Genomic DNA, 21,742 nt, shown 5'->3' with positions numbered 1-21,742 from the left:
ACATGCGATATCAAAATGGCCTCATTGCTCTCGCACCGGCTATCTCCCCAGCAGCAGTGCGTTGCACATAGGGTCTTTTTCTTCAAAACTTCTCAAACCAAACTCCTCACGATCGTTTGGATTTTTTCTTGGTAATTTTAACAATACAAAAAAGCTTTAAATAATAGGCAATATTTGCCCCCCCCCCCAGTCAACAAAGTGGTTGGTCCCTTGTGCAAACTTAGCCTTGTTGAACTTCAAGTGACCCTAAAAAACTTCGGCAAGCAGTTCTAAAAGCTCAACATGTAACATTCAGTGAGTACGGGGTGATATGCGTCTCAGAGTCGAACTGACATGGACAAACAATTCAGTAGATTATTAACTTGAACTTATAGGTTTGAACTTTGAATCGTATTTAAACTGCTACCAGGTGCTGCTTTCCGGCTGGGATTTTGCTGACCATTTCTGACTGAGGAGGAGGGAGGGCACACGGCGCCTGGAAAGTATTTTTCCTTCGGTCCGAAATGTTTTGACACAAAAAAAGCTTGTCCCAATGATAATTATTACTTTAAAATTGATGGTCTGCAGTTCTTTGAAAAACCCAGGATGAGGCCGATATAATCATCATCATAATAATTATAAACAATATTTTACAAAATTCGATAAGGCCTCATATTTTCTCTCAGAAAATAAAAAAGTAACTCAACTTTTGTTTGAGATTAATATTGCTACGATCTAAGTTTCTCCATGGTGTGAGTTACCTTAAACCAATCGAAATACAGATATGGAAATCTTACGCCACGTCACTGAACGTTTATCCAATGAAATCATCGTATCAATGAAATCAAATGGCTCTTTACACGAATCCACGGCTTCGGCTTTGGACTCGGCTTCAGGCTCCGCCCTCTCGTCTGAAGACCCGTATGCACGTACGCAAAGCAAGCGCAAAATTGTCAAAACAACCGCGGTGCCAAGCCTGAGCCGAATCCACTCTAGTTCCTTAAAAGACAGGGGCCAGTCTATTGTTGGGAACGGGAGTTAACATCGAGCTCAACGTTCATCCCCTAGTAATAAGCGCTACAAAATATTGACGTCATGATTGAAACAAACGTTTCAACTGCGTTATTATAACAACGCAGTAAAACCATAGAAAGGAAATTTCTGTTTAGGAGAGAAGATTTGCATGTGCGCCTGCGTCACGGATGACATTGCAAACTCGGAAGCGCTCCAACATTTTTGTTTATAACTGTTTCATATCATATTTTCCACTTCATTTTCTGTTTAATAACATCAATAAATGTGGCTGCTTATCACTCAGTGATGCTCAAGAAACATCGATTTTTCCTGCAAGATCTTACTATTTTATGAGATGATCCTTTGGTTTACAAGGTGTTCAAAACCAGGAACACCGGTGTCAAATGAAATTATTTCCGCCATGCAATACCGTCCGCTCCGGACACTTTTGCACATGCATTCGTGTCCGGGGCTATGCAAAAACCGTCCGGCGGACACATCACTGTACATGTCCACGCGTAAGCGAGCGTGCATGCACTGAACCTATATGCAGCATGAATATTCACGTATTTTATGATTGCAGCGAATACCCAACGGCCGAACATTTCCCATGTCATTCATGACATGCACTTGGCGAACGTGTTCCGTCGACCAAGGACGTTTAATTTACCGCAAGGACGGTTTTGCACGTTGGCGGACACTACTGCGTATGTAAATGTCTCCGGGCGGACACATTGCATTATGCAGCAGCGTCCGGGCGGACACGATTGCATATGCAAAACCGTCCGGCGGAAATTATTGCATATGCAATAATGTCCTCCGGATAGTATTGCATAGAGGACATAATTGCATGCGACACCGGGGCAAACCTAGACTTGTGAACAAGTCGTTAAATGTCTGTCGCGGTGATAGCGTTCCGACTCTCCCCGCGATTCCCGCGGTATTCTACTACTGCTGTCACGACTACGGTCCCATTAATGGGGAGTAGAAGTCTGCAACCAGCAGTTCCCGCGAGAGCAGTGATCTCGCCACCATCGCATTAACTCGACTATCTCACCGCGTGGAACCATAACGACTTGTCCACACGTCTAAGGCAAAACCGTTCTCTCAATTGGGCTTGTTTACGCACGTTGCACAACACACGGGACCTCCAGCAGCACGTCCCAACCATCCGTAAAACATCCGTTAAGGGTCTGCATACGTTTCTAGTAATGATTCTGGAAATTTTTGGCAATGAAAATTTCATTGGCAACAGAAGTACAGCATGCAGCTTTGCAGAGTCGGCATATAACGCATTTTTTTGAGAAATTTCACTTCATCATACTGCGGCGGTTGGGAAAAAAAATCATCAATTTTTATCATACTGGACACTATTGGTTACTGGGCACTATTGGTCTAAGATCAGTCTTCTCACTTGGTCAGTGTATCTCAACATACACACAAATCCACCAGCTTGTGAAAGTTTGAACTCAATTGGAGGTCGAAGTTGCGAGATAATAATGGAAGGACGAGTTGTGTGCTTTTCGCACGCCGAGTTGTGAGGTCTCGAAATCAAACTTTAATTATTTCTTTCTCAAAAACTAATTTTATACCATCAGCAGCTCTCCATTGCTTGATACCAAGTAAGTTTTTTACGCTAATAATTATTTTCAGTAATACTAAAATAGTGTCCAGTGCCTTGAAACACATGACTGACAGTTAACAACAGAATTGCACATTGTGAACAGGAATTAAAAAAGCTCTTTAAAGTTAAAAGTTTTTATATGGAGTTTATCATGTATAAAGATCGTGAAATGAATTAATAAATAAATAAATAAACACAAATAAACAATATATACGCTTTTACGTCTACTTAATTCAAAAGTTGCCAGGGAACCAACGAGAAAGGACTTGTGGTCGGACATAATTATGTCGACCTCTGTCCACCATCCATTCCCAAAACGTGCATTTCCTTACAGGAAACAAGGTCAGGGAGCACACATGTTGCCACCTTGACCCCGGGGTTAAACTGCTTCAGTCTGAACTCACGAGACTAATCCATCAGTTCTCATGGGTTGTATAACTTTCATATGCGAAGAGGGAGCTCTGCAGGGAGAGTAATTAGGACATGTTCCACACCAACACCCACAACCTATACTTTTGAGTGTTGACATAATACAAGTACGATTTAATATCAAATCATAATCACTCCTGTGTACGGACATGGTTGTATTCAGAACCAGTTTAGCAGCACCAAAATGCTTGTTGTCCGAAAGATCATGTTCGGTTGTTTACTTCTTGGGGTTGTTTGTACGTTGATTTGTATGAGAGTTCTGCATTTACGTGAAGCTGTGGTAATTGGAAGAATTGTGACGGTCTCTTCGAACTCACTCCGATCCGAGGGAGTGTTGACAGGTACGATAACCTGTTGCCATAAAGTTGAATAGTGGGTGTATACCTTTCTAGGCATAGCCGCCTACTGTTAAACCACGAAGGAATTATTTTCATGGTCAATATGTTTGCCCATCTGGAAGTGTCGTGGGCCGAGTGATTAAAGCCATTATACACTTTCGGAACAGAAAACAAATAAAATTTCACAGATTTACAAATAACCTACAGGGTTTATAGAAGGTAATGGTGAAAGATTTCTCTTGAAATTATTATTCCATGAAATGCTTTACTTTTTGAGAAAACAATAACACAATTATCAATTCTCGACAACGAGAATTATGGATTTATAGTAAACACGGCGAAACGTGCGGAAACAAGGGTGGGGTTTCCCGTTATTTTCTCCAGACTCCGATGGCCGATTGGGCCTAAATTTTCACAGGTTTGTTATTTTATAAATAAGTTGTGATACAAGAAGTGTGGGCCTTTGGACAATACTGTTTACCGAAAGTGTACAATGGCTTCAAGAGCACCGAATTCAAATTCTGGCGTTTCTGATCAGAGAATGTGGGTTCGAGTCCCAGTTGTGACATCTTGTGTCCTTAAGTAAGACACCTAACTACTGCTTTGTCCTTCGGACGGGACGTAAAGCCGTTGGTCCTGTATGTTGTGTAATGCACGAAGAACCCAGTGCACTTATCGAAAAGAGAAGGGGTTTGCCCCGGTGCTCCTGGCTGTGGCTGCTGTATGCGCCGTAGCATCTTGTGAACATTACATGGTGTTATTTAAAAGGATTAGGTCTCATAAAAACAATAGTCCCAAACTTACAGGAACGCCCTTTGGGTTTATAAGGTGCTATATAAAAGCCGAGGTTCGTTTTCAAGAAGAGGTGAACCTATTTTAAAATTCGTCCTTCTTTTCATATCACCAAGTATCGGGACCTTCTCATAATGGTTCAAAATATTTGGGTTCACTTATTGAAACCCATATAGGTTCGTTGTCGAGAACAGGTGAACATAAATATGGGACTCTTAAAGACAGTGGACACTATTGTTAATTGTCAAACACCAGTCTTCTCACTTGCTGTATCTCAACATAATGCACAAAATAACAAACCTGTAAAAAATTGAGCTCAATGGTCGTCGAAGTTGCGAGAAAATAATGAAACAAAAAACACCCTGATCACACAAAGTTGTGTGCTTCCAGATGCTTGATTTCGTGACCTCAAATTCTAAATCTGAGGTCCCGAAATCAAATTCGTGGAAAATTACTTATTTCCTGAAAACTACGTCACTTCAGAGGGAGCCGTTTCTCACAATGTTTTATAGTATAAACCTCTCCCCATTACTCGTCACCAAAGATTGTATGCTAATAATTATTTTGAGAAATTACCAATAGTGTCCACTGCCTTTAAATTGTGCCTGCTGTAAATACTTCATTTGAGATGTAATTTCATTTTTTTTTAATTTTTTATTTTTTTTTACATTTTCCTTCTTTTCCTTATTATCACCAAATCTGATAACACATGAACCAACAGGACTCTTTATGTGTGGTCAGATTCAATACTTCATTTGCTTATGGAGGTGTGCAATTGACATTGTTTACATTTCCTTCTTTTTCATATAATCACCAAGAATCAGGACTTACGGAAATGGTTAAAAATCCTCACCAAAAGCCGGAAAATGCTTGCCCGGAGTTGCAAAACATTCCAAATCTCGGTAAGTTTATTTTGTTTTATCGTTAGCGGGTTCAGTAGTGACCAATACATGTTCCCAATTTCATCGAGCTGCTAAGCACACAAATTTGCTTAGCATGACATTTCTTCCTTGATAAAAAAACAGGATTATCAACCAAATTTCCATTTGTTGCATTGCTTGTTATACCGGTATTTAGCTGTGCAAAATCACGTGCAAATTTTCGGTTGGTAATTCTGTTTTTGTCAAGGCAAACATTTCCTGTTAGGAAATCTTTGTGCTTGGCAGTTCTTCGAAATTTGGCCCAGGTGGGCGGTTTGGGTGGGGGGGGGGGTCATTTTTTAATCTGAAAAATGATTGTCCCTATACTTACAATCCGTTTGATTAACTTTTTAAATCGGCAGCTATCGTGCAAGAAAAATCCAAACTTATTATTACTATTATTATTATTTTTAGTTTATTTTTTATTCAGCATCCAAACAGTGCAAGAACCAATAACGGGATGGATAAAAACGTTTAACATAACGGTAAAACAGTAAAATGTAACAATAGTGATAGGAAACAAACAAAACACAAAACACCACGCACAAGGCAAGAGGTATAAAAAACCCTAAAATAAAAACAGAAAGAAATCGAGCAAGACCCAAATCAAAGACAATGGGTGGCAAAATGTTCACGATAAGTTACCGTGTATTAGTACACAGCAAGAGAGTTTTTAAATTTATATGGTGGCAATACGCTTCCTTAGAGCAGTCACCCCCCCCCCTCAAGCTCCCCAATAATTAATTAACATTATATTATTTCTAATTAATCACTAGAGAACGACAGGGAAATGGACTTATCAACAACAATCGAAGTGAATGAAGTTGAACACTTCGTGTTCGACAATCGCCTTCAAGAGATTCGAGATGCGGTATCGACAGGGCATACACTTAAAAAAGAAGGAGACATCGGTGGTGATAACAGCAGCAACCATACACTTGAGAGGTTAGCTTCTCTTGGTGTTCAACATGGCGGTTATATTTACATACCAGGGGGTATTTATCGACCTGGAAAATGCCGATCAAGGTGGAGGGTAAGAAACTTTCCTCTTCAAGTTAAATTGGAAACTATTGGTGATTTCCAATTATTGGATTAAGAATCTCCGTGGGATAGATTCCTGATGACACCGATATTCGGAGCCAAAATAGTTTGTTTCGAATGGCCGCAGTCTCAAATTTCTCAACTGTTGAGGGTTTTTGTTTTAAACCTATTTAAAAAAACAGAACTGATTTCGTAATTTGATAATAAACCGTGGATGTATTTTTTTCAGTAAACTTCCTAGTTTACCAACTAACATCTCAGATATGACTTCTTGCTTGGCATTTAACTTTTTTTTTTTTACATTAACAGGTAGCTATTGTCGTCCCATTTCGGAATCGCACCGCCCAATTGGCAACATTTCTGCGATACATGGTACCATTCCTTCAAAAGCAGCTACTTGAGTTCGGAATATTTGTCATTAATCAGGTAAACGTTGTCGTGGGGTATTTTTGAGCTGATTCAGAATATACATCTTGACCTTTTTCATTCATCAATACTGAACTGAAGATTTATGGAGTTTTTTACAAGAGGTAGTTATTTTTCCATAGAATCTTTTGAAACTCTGTTCATCCTAAAAAATAATATTGCAGTAAATTTAAGAATGAATAGTGTCCCGTCCGCCTCGCACATTATGGTTTCGTTACCTCAAGTTTAGAATTTGAGGTCTCGAAATCAAGCATCTGATAGCACACAACTTCGTGTGGCAAGGTTTTTTTTTCTTTCATAGTTATCTCGCTTTTAAATTTTAGAATTTAATGTCGACCAAACTGAGAATTGTCCGAGAAGAGATTTTGTTTTATTTTCTTAAGCTGCTTTCTGCTTAAGCAAAAAAAATCCTTGCTTAGTAAAATCAGATTACCGGCCAAGACTCCACTCAATTGTTATGCTAAGTAAACAACAGCTAATTACCAGTCACAATCAATGTATATGGCATAACATTTTGGCCAGTAACATGTGTAAAATAAGCGAGCTGTTTTCGTGCTTAAGCAAAATTTGTGCTTAAGCAGCTCTATGAAATTGGCCCCTGGCAAGTAGATGGTGTGGTTACCGCAAAATATACCTCACCATGCAATGCCTCAAATCCAATAAAGAATTGTGTTGTTATTTGTTTAAAGGAGAATGATCTACTGTTCAATCGTGGGATGCTGATGAACATTGGATTTCTTGAGTCCCAACATTTCTCTAATTGGGACTGCTATGTTTTCCACGATGTCGATCAAATACCTCAAAGCGAATTCAATCCTTATGAATGCATCAACATGCCTCGACACTTTGTATCGGGTGCTGACAATCGAAATTACAGGTAAAACAATTTCTCTAATAGGTTTCATACTATGGGTGCGTTCGTTTAGCTTCCCCGGGTCGACCCCGGTGTGTGGCGTATTTTTTTTTCAGGATGAACGTGTGCAGATAATAACCCACGTTCGTCCTGGAAAAAAAACCGCCACACACCGGGGTCGACCCAGGGAAGCTAAACGAACGCACTCTATGACTATTGCGTTCATCCGCCATTTTGTGTGTCCTCATAGCTTGATCTTACATAACGACTTCTCTTGGTGTGGTGAGTTTAGTATTCAGTCAATTCATCAACAAACAACAACGATGAAAAAGGGCAGATGTTGGGAATTATTGCCAGCCCAGTGGGGTCGATTTTACCATGGAGGTCACAGAACAATTATTCAACGAGTTGTGTATTGCGGCCATTTACAAAGATGAATGAAGCTACACCTTTTTTGTTCTATGTATTTTGCAGTCTACCATACTCGTCGTATTTTGGCGGGGTGGTTGGTTTCAAATCAGCCCAATTCCGACTGATAAACGGATTAAGTAACGTCTACTGGGGGTGGTGTTGTGAAGACGATGACCTGGGTCAAAGGTTAACAACTGCTCAGCTCAGAACGAATCGTTACAGCGGTCGGACAGGTCACTACAAAGCTATTACAAAGAATCATTTCAGATCATCCAACCACTCAGCAGGAGAAAGCGAAAAGTAAGTCATTTATTTCATTTATCTTATGACAGAAAGAAGTAACTTAAAGGGACCTGACACGTTTGGTAATTACCTAAAATATATATTCATAAAAAAATACTTAACGAGCAACGCGACGAGGAGCTGATGGATAGTATACAACATTGTGAGCAACGGCTCCCTCTGTAGTAACGTAGTTTTTGAGAAAGAGGTAATATCTCACTCAAAGATAAACCAGACTTCAGATTTCTAATTCTTTCCTTTTTTTCTTCTTCTTTGTTCAGTCGAGAAAATCTTAGAAAAAGCCGTCGTCGCTTCAAAACAGACGGTTTGAACAGCATCCGGTACAGTAAACCACACATTGAGTTACATACTTTATATACCAACATATCAGTAGACATAAGACGTCTATAGCTAAAGGCACTAGACACTATTGGTAAGTTCTCAAAATAATTGTTATCATAAAAACTTACTTGGTATTCGAGCAATGGAGAGCTGTTGATAGTATAAAACATTGTGAGAAACGGCTCCCTCTGACGTAGAGTAGTTTTTAAGAAAGAAGTATATTCTCACTTAAATATGTAAAAACTTAAATATGACGCCTTTTTATCATGCATCTGAAGAAAGCACACTAATTTTTGCAGCAAGATGTTTTTTCTTTCTTTATTCTCTTGCAACCGTGACCAATTGAGTCAGCATATTCACAGGTTTGTTATCTTAGGGATATGTTGAGATACACCAAGTGAAAATACTGTCTTTGACAATTATCAAAGGTGTCCACGCCTTTAAGCTGAGTTTACGTTACTTTGTGTATTCGACTTGTTTTTAACAATGTCATTGTTCAGTTTTGAAAAAAATCTAGACTTTTGGATACCTGAGTGTAGACCTTTATCACTGTTTGGTCATCTTGATTTTACCACATTCCAACTCATTGTAACCAAATTGAGGCTGGACGAAATAATAGTCTGGTGCCATGCGAAATGAATGTTAGCATTCATTACTGTTATTGGAAACAGGGAACATGACCAAGATGGTGACAGCGTGATAACAGTCTATTAGGGTCTTGTTACACGAAGTAACTTGTAAGGGCAACTTGAAGGCAGCCAGGTTCTGCAGTGCATGTTGCATGACCACTTTGATAGCGCATGAGTCATTTTTCAAACAATGTCTTTCAATCCCAAATGAAAAGAAGGGATTCAAAAAGTGAATAGATTCTCTTCTTGTAGATTGCCTGGAACTGGTTGCCTGTAAATTGCGAGGTGGATGACCCTTTAAAGACACTGGACACTATTGGTAATTGTCAAAGACCAGTCTTCTCACTTGGTGTATCTCAACATATGCATAAAAATAACAAACCTGTGAAAATTTGAACTCAATTGGTCGTCGAAGTTGCGAGATAATAATGGAAGAAAAAAGACCCTTGTCTCACGAAGTTGTGTGCTTTAAAGCCATTGGACCCTTTCGGTTCAGAAAAAAAAATAAAAGTTCACAGATTTACAAATAACTTACAGGGTTTACAGAAGGCAATGGTGAAAGACTTCTCTTGAAATATTATTCCATGAAATGTTTTACTTTTTGAGAAAACAGAAAAACAATATAAATTCTCGTTAACGAGAATTACGGATTTATTTTAAACACATGTCATGACACGGCCAAACGCGCGGAAACAAGGGTGGGTTTTTCCGTTGTTTTCTCCCGACTCCGATGACCGATTGAGCCTAAATTTTCACAGGTTTGTTATTTGATATAGAAGTTGTGGTACACAAAGTGTGGACCTTGGACAACACTGTTTACCGAAAGGGTCCAATGGCTTTAAGATGCTTGATTTTGTCTCGAAATCAAATTAAATTTTTTTTTTTTTACCAAGTAAGTTTTTACTTAGCGGCTAACAATTATTTTGAGTAATTACCAATCGTGTCCAGTGCCTTTAAGCTACACGCACCATGTTTTTTGTCTTTTTTTTGTTTTCTTCGTGCTCAAATACCTACTTTGTTTCAAATCCTACCAAAATAGTTTTTAAGAAAATTTACCTAAACTTTACAATGTATACGTCGCATACTTAAGTCTATTATGCCGTTTTATTTTGATCCTGTCACTGAAATTAAAATGTCAAAATAATCACCGTGCACATTTCTTGAGAACTGTTTTTGAAAACAAAATATGCTGTGTAAATATATATACATGTACCTACAAAAATACATTTTATGTAACAATTAAATAACAACATTACACCACGCTTTAAAAGTATTACACAAAACGAAAAGTGTGAGAAATAAATAATTTGAACAATAGTTTACGACCTGTCTCCGGAAGCGTAATATTAATTCCATTTTGATGGATTTTCTACTCAGACGTAATTATATTTAGCTGGCCTCGCAAGTGTTCGTCTCATAATATTTAAAGGAACATTACAAAATTGTTTTTTACTTACAAAACAATTGCTGGCAGTGCAAGTACTTTATGTAATTCACAATATACATAAACTGACACACCCGTGGAAGTTTGAGATCGATCGATCGATCGATCTGTCACGAGAAAATAGTGAACAACTGATTACAAATTTTGCATTACATATCGATGCCGAGAAAAGTAATAAATAAAACGCTCACTCAGCAATAAACTCCTAACGCGAAAGTAGATTAATTTATTTCTCATCAAATATGACATTTTGGACAGAAATATTTCAAGGGATGTTTTCTGTTTGGCGGAAACACTCTATTTGATTTAGATGGATGATCATCAGTTTGTAGAAAGATATTATTTCCTCAGTTCCTCCCCTTGTCACAATGGTGGTGCCACTTTGGGGCATACACACTGCCTACATTATCGGGTGAGTTTATTGTTTAAACTACTGTACGTTGTGATGTGCCTATCTCAATCTGCATTATAATAATGATCTAAAAGTGGTAACTTCTTATGACAGAACAGTTCTTTTCAGAACTGAGAAGTCTCCCGAACACCCGATAAATCAAGGTTTATTCTGACTTTGGCTGAAGATTGACAACGTCTTAGCGGTTTCTTGTAGGTATTCGTCTAAAATTGCAAAGGGTTGGGATAATAAAAGTCAACGCGTAATAATGTTGACAATGAATCTGTCTATACTATTTCTCACATCTCACATCTGCATTTTTCATGATCTCAAAGTGGTTACTTCTACATCTCTATCTGCATTTGTCATGATCTTAAAGTTGTAACTTTCTATATCTCTATCTGCACTGTAGTCATCTCAAACTTTTTCTTGGGTTCCTTCACAACAACTTGAAACACAGAACTGTTGGATGAAGTAAGTGAAAGTACCTCCGCATCTTTCTGCATCAGTGTAGCCTCTTGACTTATTCCAGCGGGCTTGATATCTCCAATATAAATCCGCTCCTTGTTGAAGTACACTGACGCTGAGATGTCGCCAGTGGGCGACACCGTCCGTCTGAGATACAACGGGTTATCATCCGCCCTGTTCGAGGGTCCCCCGGCGTTTGCGTCTCGTTCAGTCTGGCGATACGGATCGGTCCCGTTGAATTCTCGTGCTCGACGGGGTCTTCGGAATATTTTAAAGAAATCTCGTCTGTAACGAGAGCTCGAGAGGAAATACACGAGAGGGTTCATCGCGCATGACGATTTGGCGAAGAGTGTTGGGAGTAGAGAGGCCGCCAGACTGAGTTGGACGTCGCTGTTGATTGAGACAACCCAGATACATAGTATTGTGTATGGAGTCCAGGCTATCACAAAACTCATTGTCGACAGAAAACACATCTGCAGGAGATAATACACACAATTGACAAGAGTTATTAAATAAACAAATCACTGGTTGTATATATGATTAAATTCTGCAACAAAATTGGAAATGTAAAAAATAGTCACTGCAGTATCAAACGAAATGTCTAGGACCAATTTCACAAAACTGTCAAGCTAAACAAATTGCCGACCAAAGGTAGTGAGGTGACTGGTTTGCGGTAATACCACGTAAAGACCTCTCTTTAAAAGAGTGGTACCAGTGGTCAACAACCCAACGTTTCGATCAGTTTGCTCTGATCGTCTTCAGGAGAAGAACAAAAACAAGGGGAAACAACCTAACGATGTTATGCTTGTTGCGGTATTTTGTTTGCTGAATCCCGTTTCATAAAATTTGAACCGTGTTTGTGATCAGCAAATATTGTAATAATTATCTTTCATTCTAGCCTTTTAAAGACACTCGACACTATTGGTAATTGTCAAAGACCAGTCTCCTCACTTGCTGTATGTCTACATATGCATAAAATAACAAACCTGTGAAAATTTCAGCTCAATCGGTCAATCGGTCATCAACCTCTCCCCATTACTTGTTACCAAGTAAGTTTTTATGCTAAAAACTATTTTGAGTAATTACCAATTGTGTCCACTGCCTTTAAAGCATATTTCGGAGCTACCCCCTCAAATCTCTGTCAGTGTGGCAGCCCACAAACCATAAGCCACATCATTTATGACAGCCCTGACTTCAGACAACCAAAAGGTGAGCAGGGACTTAGGGACCTCGACGAGGATACCATCAAGTAGCTTGAAGTCACTTAACTACCAATTCTACTTTTTCAATGTTCACCGTGGTCCAGAGAATCAAACGAAAGAAGAAGAAAGCATATGTTTTCATTCCACTGCAAAGCATCTTCACCAATTTTAAATTTCACCCTATCTTGCTCTTTCTGTTGCCAAGCAATGCCCCTATAATGTACTTGTTCACCTCTCCACCTTCTGTTGTCTCCCTGTTTGGTATGTCCAAAACCCAATAGTCCATGAAATCTGATTTGATCAAATCTGGACATCAGTGATCATATCAAAAATTGAGATGAAATAAATGAATATCTCACCTTTGTCACATGTACATCTATCTTCTTTTCCTTCTTCTGAATCTGTAGAAACACTGCCATACCTTTATCCCTCTCATCTCTCCTGTCTGGGTTTATCTGATTGCTGCGTTTCCCCACCTCGTAGTAACAATAAATCATGACAATAAGGGGCAACACGAATACGCCGAAGACACAAGCCGAATTATAGGTGATGTGAGCGAGACTGCGACCGGTCCAGTCGAGAGAGCAGGAGAATCGGAACGGCTCGTACGTGTAGCGGCTCCAACCGAGCAATGGGGATACCGTCCAGAAGAGCGCAAAGGCCCATATGCTGGCGATGACTGTAAAGGTCAATTTGGCGGTCAATTTGTGTTCTAAAAATCAGAAGAAAGAACATAATACGTTTGAGAAAATGGTGAATGTGAATTCGTATGTATGTAGATGGATTAGACGTCATACGCCTCTCTTAATACTTATGCATGACGTCATAAATCTTACCCAAAATGAGGCTATGGGTGCTAGTTCCCCGTCTTGTAATTGGGTCTCAGAATTCATAACTTCAATATCCTATCTTTCTGTAAAATATACTAAGCGCCTTAAATACCTTGTTGGTAGATACGTGCGCTTTCAAAGACTTCGATAATAGTATTATAAGTAGTATGGATTGTGATGCCTCTAATCCAATGTTTAAGTTTCGTTTACATTTACAGAAAAGAATCTTGTCGCTTGATGACAAAAGTTTGAAATTATTTTTTGTTCTTCTGAAATCATAAATGTATTCAGCAGAAGATTGGCTCATTTTTGTGAACTTATACTATTTTATATTCACTCACTATGAGCCGGTTTGCAGACGTAGATGTACCGATATACAGCCACAGCTACATGCGATCCAATGGCCGAACAGGAACACGTGTACACGCAAAATGCGTAATAATGACAGCCGCCATCGCCAAACAACCAATAGCCGGCGAAGGCTGATGATGACGTCATAGGGTAGCCCGAGAAGGACACGCCCAGATCGCTGGCTGCAATGTTGACCAATAGGTAGTTGATGGACTTTTTGCGGAAGGTATTGAACCGAAGTAAGATGAACAACACGCAGATGTTTCCTATGGTTGCAACGAAACCTAATGACGTACGGAAATACAATTTAAGTTTGAGTTGTATAATACTCGAGCCTGCCCCGCTGGGTCAGCCACCACAAACCCACCTCGCGAGCGGGGTCTCTCTGGATACTCTTTGTACACTTCTGAATTTTTCGTAATTATCGACTAAAAAAACCAAGGCCCCACAAAAACAACCTCAAGGTTTTGAAAAACTTAGAACACTTGTGCCGTTGGCGGCGTGCGTCAAAATGACAATTTGCTTTGTTATACATCCACGCCGCAACAAAGTGGCTATACAAACTGGAGCTCCCACACAAAGACGTAACAGAGCTTTTTGCGAATTATTCAGCATGGATAAGGGTATTCGAAATTATTGTTTTTTACACAATTAAAACCTAGTTATAGTCATATGACTCAATTTCTTTATTGATTGAAAACATTTTAAATGAAATTCACCAAAGTTCACGAATTTGCATTTTCGTTCTAGTAGGTCTTTAAAGGCAGTGGACACTATTGGTAATTTCTGAAAATAATTGCTAGCATAAAACCTTACTAACTTGGTAACGAGTAATGGGGAGCTTTTTTTTTTTCAAAAATATTTTTTCAAAGGTGTTTTGACTTGAGTGTTCATTGAGGATTAAGTTTCATGATTTTTAAAAGTGCTAAAAATGGGGCAAAATCTGGTGACTAAATGTAGAAATTATACCTGTTGAACCAGATTGTCATTAATTGACGATCAAAATAATCTCGTAACCCTCCGGCCTGGGGGCCGTTGGGAGGAGGGTTACGTTATCGCAACTTGTAGTACGTGTAGACATGGTTTCCCTGGAGATGACCCCCGATCCTGACAAGTTGCGTCATGCTCTATTTTTAACCGTGGGTGATACCTGACTTAAGATATTTAACAAGAGACGTCAAGGAATCTTTGGTCAGGGGGGGGGGGACCAGACTAATATCTAATGAGTTTTCAAAAACACATGTAATAATGACGAGACCTATGCTAAATCAATGTCTGTTTATTGTGGTTTTACCCATATACACCGATGTGTTATAGCACATTGTACTTTCCCAAGGTCTGTGACAAAAATCGCAAGCATAATTACTCCGGTTGGATTCAGCCCACGACCTTTGCAATTCTAGAGCAGTGTCTTACCAACTAGACCACCGAGATTGCCCGGTAGCTAGAGGTAGTTCAAACCTTATTACCAATAAGGTGTTCATAATATATATATAGATCAATAAATTAAATTCTGTAATACCATCCTTAACTATAAGGCACGCAGGCATTGGACACCTATGGTAATTGTCACAGACCAGTATTTTCACTTGTGGCACTGCATATTAATATGCATAAAATAAAAAGTCTTTGACAATTATGTGACGCAATTGGTCATCGAAGTTGCAAGAGAATATTGAAAGACAAAACACACTTGTTAAACAAATATCTGTGCTTCCAGATGCCTAAAAAGGCTTCAGGCCTGAACTCTTTTAATAGTTGAGTGAAAAATTACCTCTTTTCTCTAAAAGAATATACGTACTTCAGAGGGAGCCGTTTCTCACAATGTTTTATGCTATCACCAGCTAGCTGTCCATTGCTTGTTACCAAGTAAGTTTTTTATTCTTACAATTATTTGAGTAATTACCAATATTGTCCAATGCGGATGAGACAACAGACCACAACAACAAATAAATACAAACTGTCAAATCTATGTCATAACGGACTACAATGAAGGATTTGGTGGGAAAAGCCCCTTTCACACGAGATCCATTAAGCAAGGTCCCTCGCTAAAATCTAGCATGGTTGTAAAAGTGTACAAAATGTACCTCGTGTGAAAGGACAACAAATTTGTTTCTACTGCTCGAGTTCTCTGGCAAACATTGCTGAATTTTACAACCATGCTAAAATTGAGCATGGGACCATAGTTAAATTTGATGTCGTGTGAATAGCACTCAAGCTGAAGTAACTTACCAACTGTTGAGACATAAACGGCAATAAAAATCTCTGCATTACGCGTCGTATTGACGTAGAAGTCACCAATAAGTGGCTGGGGATCCATTCAATCGGTGGTTATTCTCAATTTAAAGATAATCTGGAGAAGAAAAATAAACACTTTTAAAGGCAGTGGACACTGTTGGTAATTGTCAAAGACTAGCCTTTACAGTTGGTGTATCTAAACATATACAAAATAACAAACCTGTGAAAATTTTAGCTCAATCGGTCATCGAACTTGCGAGATAATAATGAAAGGAAAAACACCCTTGTCACACGAAGTTGTGTGCGTATAGATGGTTGATTTCGAGACCTCAAGTTCTAAATCTGAGGTCTCGAAATCAAATTTGTGGTAAATTACTTCTTTCTCGAAAACTATTTCACTTCAGAGGGAGCCGTTTATAACAATGTTTTATACCATCTACCTCTCCCCATTACTCGTCACCAAGTAAGGTTTTATATGCTAATAATTATTTTGAGTAATTACCAATAGTGTCCACTGCCTAACTCTATGCTTTAAGCAGCTCTATGAAATTTGCCCCCTGGTGCGCGTGTATTTTCTGCTCGCACTCCAAATCTGCGGAACTTATTACCATCACATCTTTGCCATGCAACAGTCTCTTCAACAATTCAAGAAACTACATAATACGACTCATTTATACAGAAAGACGTGATTGTGTATATTTCACTTTACACTTTTGACTTCTTCGTTGCATCTTCTGTAGGCGCGCTGTTACCTTGGGGAAAAGGCACGCACCTCATATAAATGCTGATATCCTATGTATAGGTCTATTATGGGTGCGTTCGTTTAGCTTCCCTGGGTCGACCCCGGTGTGTGGCGGTTTTATCTTCCAGGACGAACGTGGGTAATTATCTGCAAACGTTTGTCCTGGGGAAAAAACCCGTCACACACCGGGGTCGACCCAGGGAAGCTAAACGAACGCACCCACAAAGAAAAAAAAAGCCACGTACCTTACCGCATTGGTATCTCCTTTAGCAGCCACAATGTTCATTCAGCTACACTCTCAGTGCCCTTTCTGTATCTAGTCAACATCGTGCATTACTTATAAATAGCTATGCCACATCTGAAGACTCTCCCGTGCGCTTTGCTACACGTGAGCTGTATGCTTATTAATAGGCGAGTGTAAAAGACTTGCGCACATATATAACAGAAGCCTCATCTAACCGCAAGATACCTTGGGGTTGTTTTATAATAAATCAAGTTGAGAACAGCACAAAAAGGCCCTTATTAATGTGGTATTGCGGAGATGTTGTTTTCCTTACGCCACACTATTGAAGGCAACCACTTGCACGCAGCTGGCAAACATTATTGGCTCGGTAATTAGGGATTAACAGAAGCCTCATCTAACCGCAAGATACCTTGGGGTTGTTTTATAATAAATAAAGTTGAGAACAGCACAAAAAGGCCCTTATTAATGTGGTGTTGCGGAGATGTTGTTTTCCTTACGTCACACTATTGAAGGCAACCACTTGCACGCAGCATGGCAAACATTATTGGCTCGGCAATTAGGGATTAATGCCAGCTAATGAATTCAGTGACCAAGGTGGTTTTGGGAGGCCCAGTTTTATAAGGTGGCATTTCATTAAGGGTGTATCATCCAGTGTGCTAAAGTTACCAAACGCGTGTACTAATTATTACGAGTCCATAGTTCGCAGAACTTTCGGAAACAATATCCAAGATTTGCAAAGTCTATCCTAAACCGGCAGCGCCTGTTCAGAACAGCCTGCAAACTAGGTTATAAGTTTATGTCTTCTCTTAATCCAGTTTATGATAATGTATACACCGTTTATGATAAAAATGTACACAAACATTAATGTTTACTCACCGTGCCCAGTATCGAACACCAAATGTCCTAAATTAAATTTAAGCATCGTTTATTGACGTTTATACATTTGTTTGCTTATTGGTGTATGTTTGTTTGTTTGTAGTTTTTGTTAGTTGTATGGGGTGTTTGTTTGTGTGTTCGTTCGTTTGTTTGTTTGTTTGTGTGTTTGTCTGTTGTTGTTGTTGTTATTTTTTTTTTTAATTCCTTTGTTCGTTTGTTGTTAGGGGTGTCTGTTTGTTTGTTTGTTTGTTTGTTTGTTTGTTTGTCTGTCTGTTTGTTTGTTTGTTTGTTTGTTTGTTTGTTTGTTTGTTTGTTTGTTGGGGTGTGCGTGTGTTCAAGCAACAGGTCCTTATTTTTTGTATAAATAATATATAAAAGATCAAGGTAAAAGTAACCAATTATTTTTTAACCAACCTAGCAAGTTACATCACGAGCACTGCTGAGCAGTTTCTTATTTCACAGAACACAAATCTTTTTTTCGTAAGTCAACTGTATGGATTATTTCTGAGTTGACAACACAGAGATGAGGCAGATGACGACTAGCGAACTTGTCCATTAGAGCAATTTAATCGACACCTTCATGAGGCTGTCCCGTCTCGCACAAAGCAACATCGACAAGAATCATCGTAAAGGGGTTTGGGGTACGTTTTGTTCGACACAAAACACAAACGTCCACACAGATTTTTAGCAGAAAGTTTCCCTTAAAATATTACTTGCTGAGGTGCTGTATTTTTTTGAGAAGTGAGTTAAACAATTTCACGAACATTAGTTTCACCATAGAGTATAAGGACAGAGGTTGAACATGTAAAAACGGTTTAACGCGACTGAAACATTGCCCTGTGATTTTCACATTTTTTTTCTCTCTCATAAAACCTGCCCACTAATGAAGCTGGAACTTCTACAGCTAATTTCTATTACATACATCTTCATTCACAGTAAGTAGGGGGGTTTCATGTCATAGCCTGCTACAACTTGATCAGTCTATACAAAGGGTATCAACACCATTCTAGTTCATTGATTTTAAAGACACTGGACACTATTGGTAATTGTCAAAGACCAGTCCTCTTACTTGGTGTATCTCAACATATGCATAAAATAACAAGCCTGTGAACATTTGAGCTCAGTTGGTCATCGAAGTTGCGAGATAATAGTAAAAGAAAAAAACACCCTTGTCACACGAAGTTGTGTGCTTTCAGATGCTTGATTTCGAGACCTCTAATTCTAAATCCGAGGTCTCGAAATCAAATTCATGTTAAATACTTCTTTCTCGAAAACTACTTCACTTCAGAGGGAGCCGTTTCTCACAATGTTTTATACTATCAACCTCTCCCCATTACTCGTTACCAAGTGAGGTTTTATGCTAATAATTATTTTGAGTAATTACCAGTGTCCACTGCATTTAAGGTATCATGCTCGGCTTTCATAAGAAATGACCCACCATGTACATTTTGTGTATAGCGGATTAACCAGACCCTCCTGAAACCATTCCTCTGTGATTTTCCCATTTCCCCCCTCACTAACGACTAATGAGGTCGAAACTGTATGTCATTTGCATAACAATAACGGAATCATGTCATGCCCAAAACGTCACCTACAAAAGGTTTCAAAACCCTTCAACTTCTTTTCGTATCACACTCGGCTTTCATAAGAAACAACCAACATAATTAGGGCAGTGGACACTAATGGTAATTACTCAAACTAATTATTAGCATAAAACCTTACTTGGTAACGAGCAATGGGGAGAGGTTGATAGTGTAAAACGTATTGAGAAACGGCTCCCTCTGAAGTGACGTAGGTTTCGAGAAAGAAGTAATTGTCCACGAATTTGATTTCGAGACCTCAAGTTTATAATTTGAGGTCTGTAAATCTAGCATCTGAAAGCACACAAATTCGTGTGACAAGGGCGTTTTTCTTTCATTATTATCTCGCAACCTCGACGACCAATTGAGCTCAAATTTTCACAGGTTTGTTACTTTATGCATACTAAATTGGGATAAACCAAGTGAGAAGACTTGTCTTTGACAATATAGTGTTCAGAATCTTTAAACACGGTGCCCTCAAAATAAAGGCAATATTAGAGTTGACGTGAGTTTACAGTTCACAAAGTGAGAATTTATTCCACAGGGAAATTAATCAGAAGACAGCTTTTCTTTATCCGTCTGACCATTCAGATTTTTGGTTTATTTCATTCATTTTATTCATTTTATTCATTTTATTCAAATCGTCAATTGTAACGGCTTTACCAATTTTCGAGTTTCAGTAGAAAACATAATACCTATAGAAGTGTACAAATAAATATTTATTGGAGTGGGATTGCATTCAACGACCTCAATGTTCCTTTGTTCAGCTCCGAATTATTTAGTATTTACTTTAAATCTTCAGACACTGTAAACACCTTGAACAGGGGAAGTACAAAAAATATGTATAATTGACTCGTTCAGTATTTAAAGGCACTGTACACTAATTGTATAATTACTCAAAACAACTGTTAGCAGGCTGAAACGGCTCCATCTGAAGAAACGTATTTTTTTGAAAGAGGTAATTTCTCACTCAAATATTAAAATACTTCAGGCCTTAAGCCTTTTATTTATAGGCATCTGAAAACAAGTAATGTGCATCAAGGATGTTTTTTCTTCTTCCAATATTCTCTTGCAACCATTGAATTATACATTTAACTACATTTCTCATTGAACAACATTAATTTATAGAAGTTCAGGGTGCGAGAATAAAAATCCAGATCCTTCATCTATACAACCAATCAGCCTCAAAGATATTGCAGTCTTAAAATAAAAAAAAATAAAAAAAAGTAACGACAGTTATAAATAACCAAAATCATATTCTTCAAAACATTTAACTCAGATAACAAAATATTCAGATAACAAAATAAACATAATTCATGAGACCAAGTTATTGTGATATGTTTTTCTTAAAAGCAATACTACTTGATGGATGAATGATGAATTCTTAAAGGCACTTGACACGTTTGGTAATTGTCAAAGACCGGTCTTCTCGTTTGGTATCCCAACATATGCATAAAATAACAATCCTGTGAAAATTTGGGCTCAATTGGTAGTTGAAGTTGCAAGAAAATGGTGGGGAAAAAAAAAACAACCCTTGTTGTACAACTTAGTGTGCTTTCAGATAGGAATAAAAGGCTAGTGGCCAGAAGTCTTTTTTATTATTTTAATGACAAATTACCTCTTTCTCAAAAACTATGTTACTTCGGAGGGAGTCGTTTCTCACGGGGTTTTATACTATATAAACAGTTGCTCAATACCAAGTTAGTTTTTATGCGAATATATTATTTTGAGTAATTACCAAACGTGTACGGTGCCCTTAAAAGTACTTTATTGAGACCAGTTCAATGATCCACTTACAAGGAATGACCATTAACAGTGAGTGCTGCACTAAAATGCAATTTATGTAAGTGGAGAATAGCTAATATCAATCCATCTCCTCTGTAGGGAATTGTCATTTTATTTCTCGGTGGAAAACCCTTTTTGTTCACCTCTCAGTTATTTCCTATACAATGTAATGCTTTTAAGCAAAGAAATCAACACATTTTTCAATACATAAGATAAAAGAAAAACCTTGCATAATATATTATTTTATTATTTTATGCAACTTTGATTTTCAAATAATTCCTTTTAGAAGGACAGATGAATACTTTCAGTGAAGTACAAAACAAATGATTAATTTAACAATTTAAATGTTTTCAGAAGGTCCAACTATGATTTTATGATTTTTTTTCTTCAAATAATTCCTTATAGAAGGGCTGATGAACGTTTATGTAAAGTACCAAAAAAATGATTTTTTTTATCATTTGATTTTTTTTAAGGTCTAACTATTACGTTGCGTAAAAAAATTTGTGTCGGT

The 21,742-nt window shown here is 38.3% G+C and overlaps 2 protein-coding genes across 2 annotated transcripts; one reads left to right on the top strand and one right to left on the bottom strand.

Moving 5' to 3' along the window:
• The first annotated feature begins 3,176 nt into the window (after positions 1-3,176).
• On the top strand, positions 3,177-8,585 carry LOC117288838 (beta-1,4-galactosyltransferase 4-like). Its single transcript, XM_033769689.1, has 7 exons — positions 3,177-3,387; positions 4,995-5,078; positions 5,873-6,129; positions 6,447-6,563; positions 7,253-7,440; positions 7,891-8,127; positions 8,391-8,585. The coding sequence occupies exons 1-7, from the start codon at positions 3,231-3,233 to the stop codon at positions 8,518-8,520; spliced, it is 1,170 nt and encodes a 389-aa protein (XP_033625580.1). The 5' UTR covers positions 3,177-3,230; the 3' UTR covers positions 8,521-8,585.
• A 2,101-nt stretch (positions 8,586-10,686) lies between these two features.
• LOC117289606 (rhodopsin, G0-coupled-like) lies at positions 10,687-16,114 on the bottom strand. Its single transcript, XM_033770807.1, has 4 exons — positions 15,999-16,114; positions 13,757-14,050; positions 12,945-13,297; positions 10,687-11,856 (listed from the first exon to the last, which is right to left on the bottom strand). Exons 1-4 carry the CDS (start codon positions 16,084-16,086, stop codon positions 11,305-11,307), a joined length of 1,287 nt encoding a protein of 428 aa, XP_033626698.1. The 5' UTR covers positions 16,087-16,114; the 3' UTR covers positions 10,687-11,304.
• Positions 16,115-21,742: the final 5,628 nt, after the last annotated feature.

This window comes from Asterias rubens, chromosome 4 (genome assembly GCF_902459465.1).
Source record: "Asterias rubens chromosome 4, eAstRub1.3, whole genome shotgun sequence".
In the NCBI taxonomy this organism is placed as follows: Eukaryota; Metazoa; Echinodermata; class Asteroidea; order Forcipulatida; family Asteriidae; genus Asterias; species Asterias rubens.
The sequence above is the reverse complement of the archived record's forward strand: the minus strand, read 5'-3'. Positions and strand labels throughout refer to the sequence as shown.

Excerpts from the sequence above, each read along its gene's own strand:
- LOC117288838 (XM_033769689.1), top strand. The coding sequence starts at position 3,231 with ATGCTTGTTGTCCGAAAGATCATGTTCGGTTGTTTACTTCTTGGGGTT. Across the intron at positions 6,130-6,446 it reads AATGCCGATCAAGGTGGAGG|GTAGCTATTGTCGTCCCATT; the intron begins GTAAGAAACTTT and ends TTACATTAACAG. Across the intron at positions 6,564-7,252 it reads GAATATTTGTCATTAATCAG|GAGAATGATCTACTGTTCAA; the intron begins GTAAACGTTGTC and ends ATTTGTTTAAAG.
- LOC117289606 (XM_033770807.1), bottom strand. The coding sequence starts at position 16,086 with ATGGATCCCCAGCCACTTATTGGTGACTTCTACGTCAATACGACGCGT. Across the intron at positions 13,298-13,756 it reads CGTCTGCAAACCGGCTCATA|AACACAAATTGACCGCCAAA; the intron begins GTGAGTGAATAT and ends TCTGATTTTTAG. Across the intron at positions 11,857-12,944 it reads TAGATGTACATGTGACAAAG|ATGTGTTTTCTGTCGACAAT; the intron begins GTGAGATATTCA and ends TATCTCCTGCAG.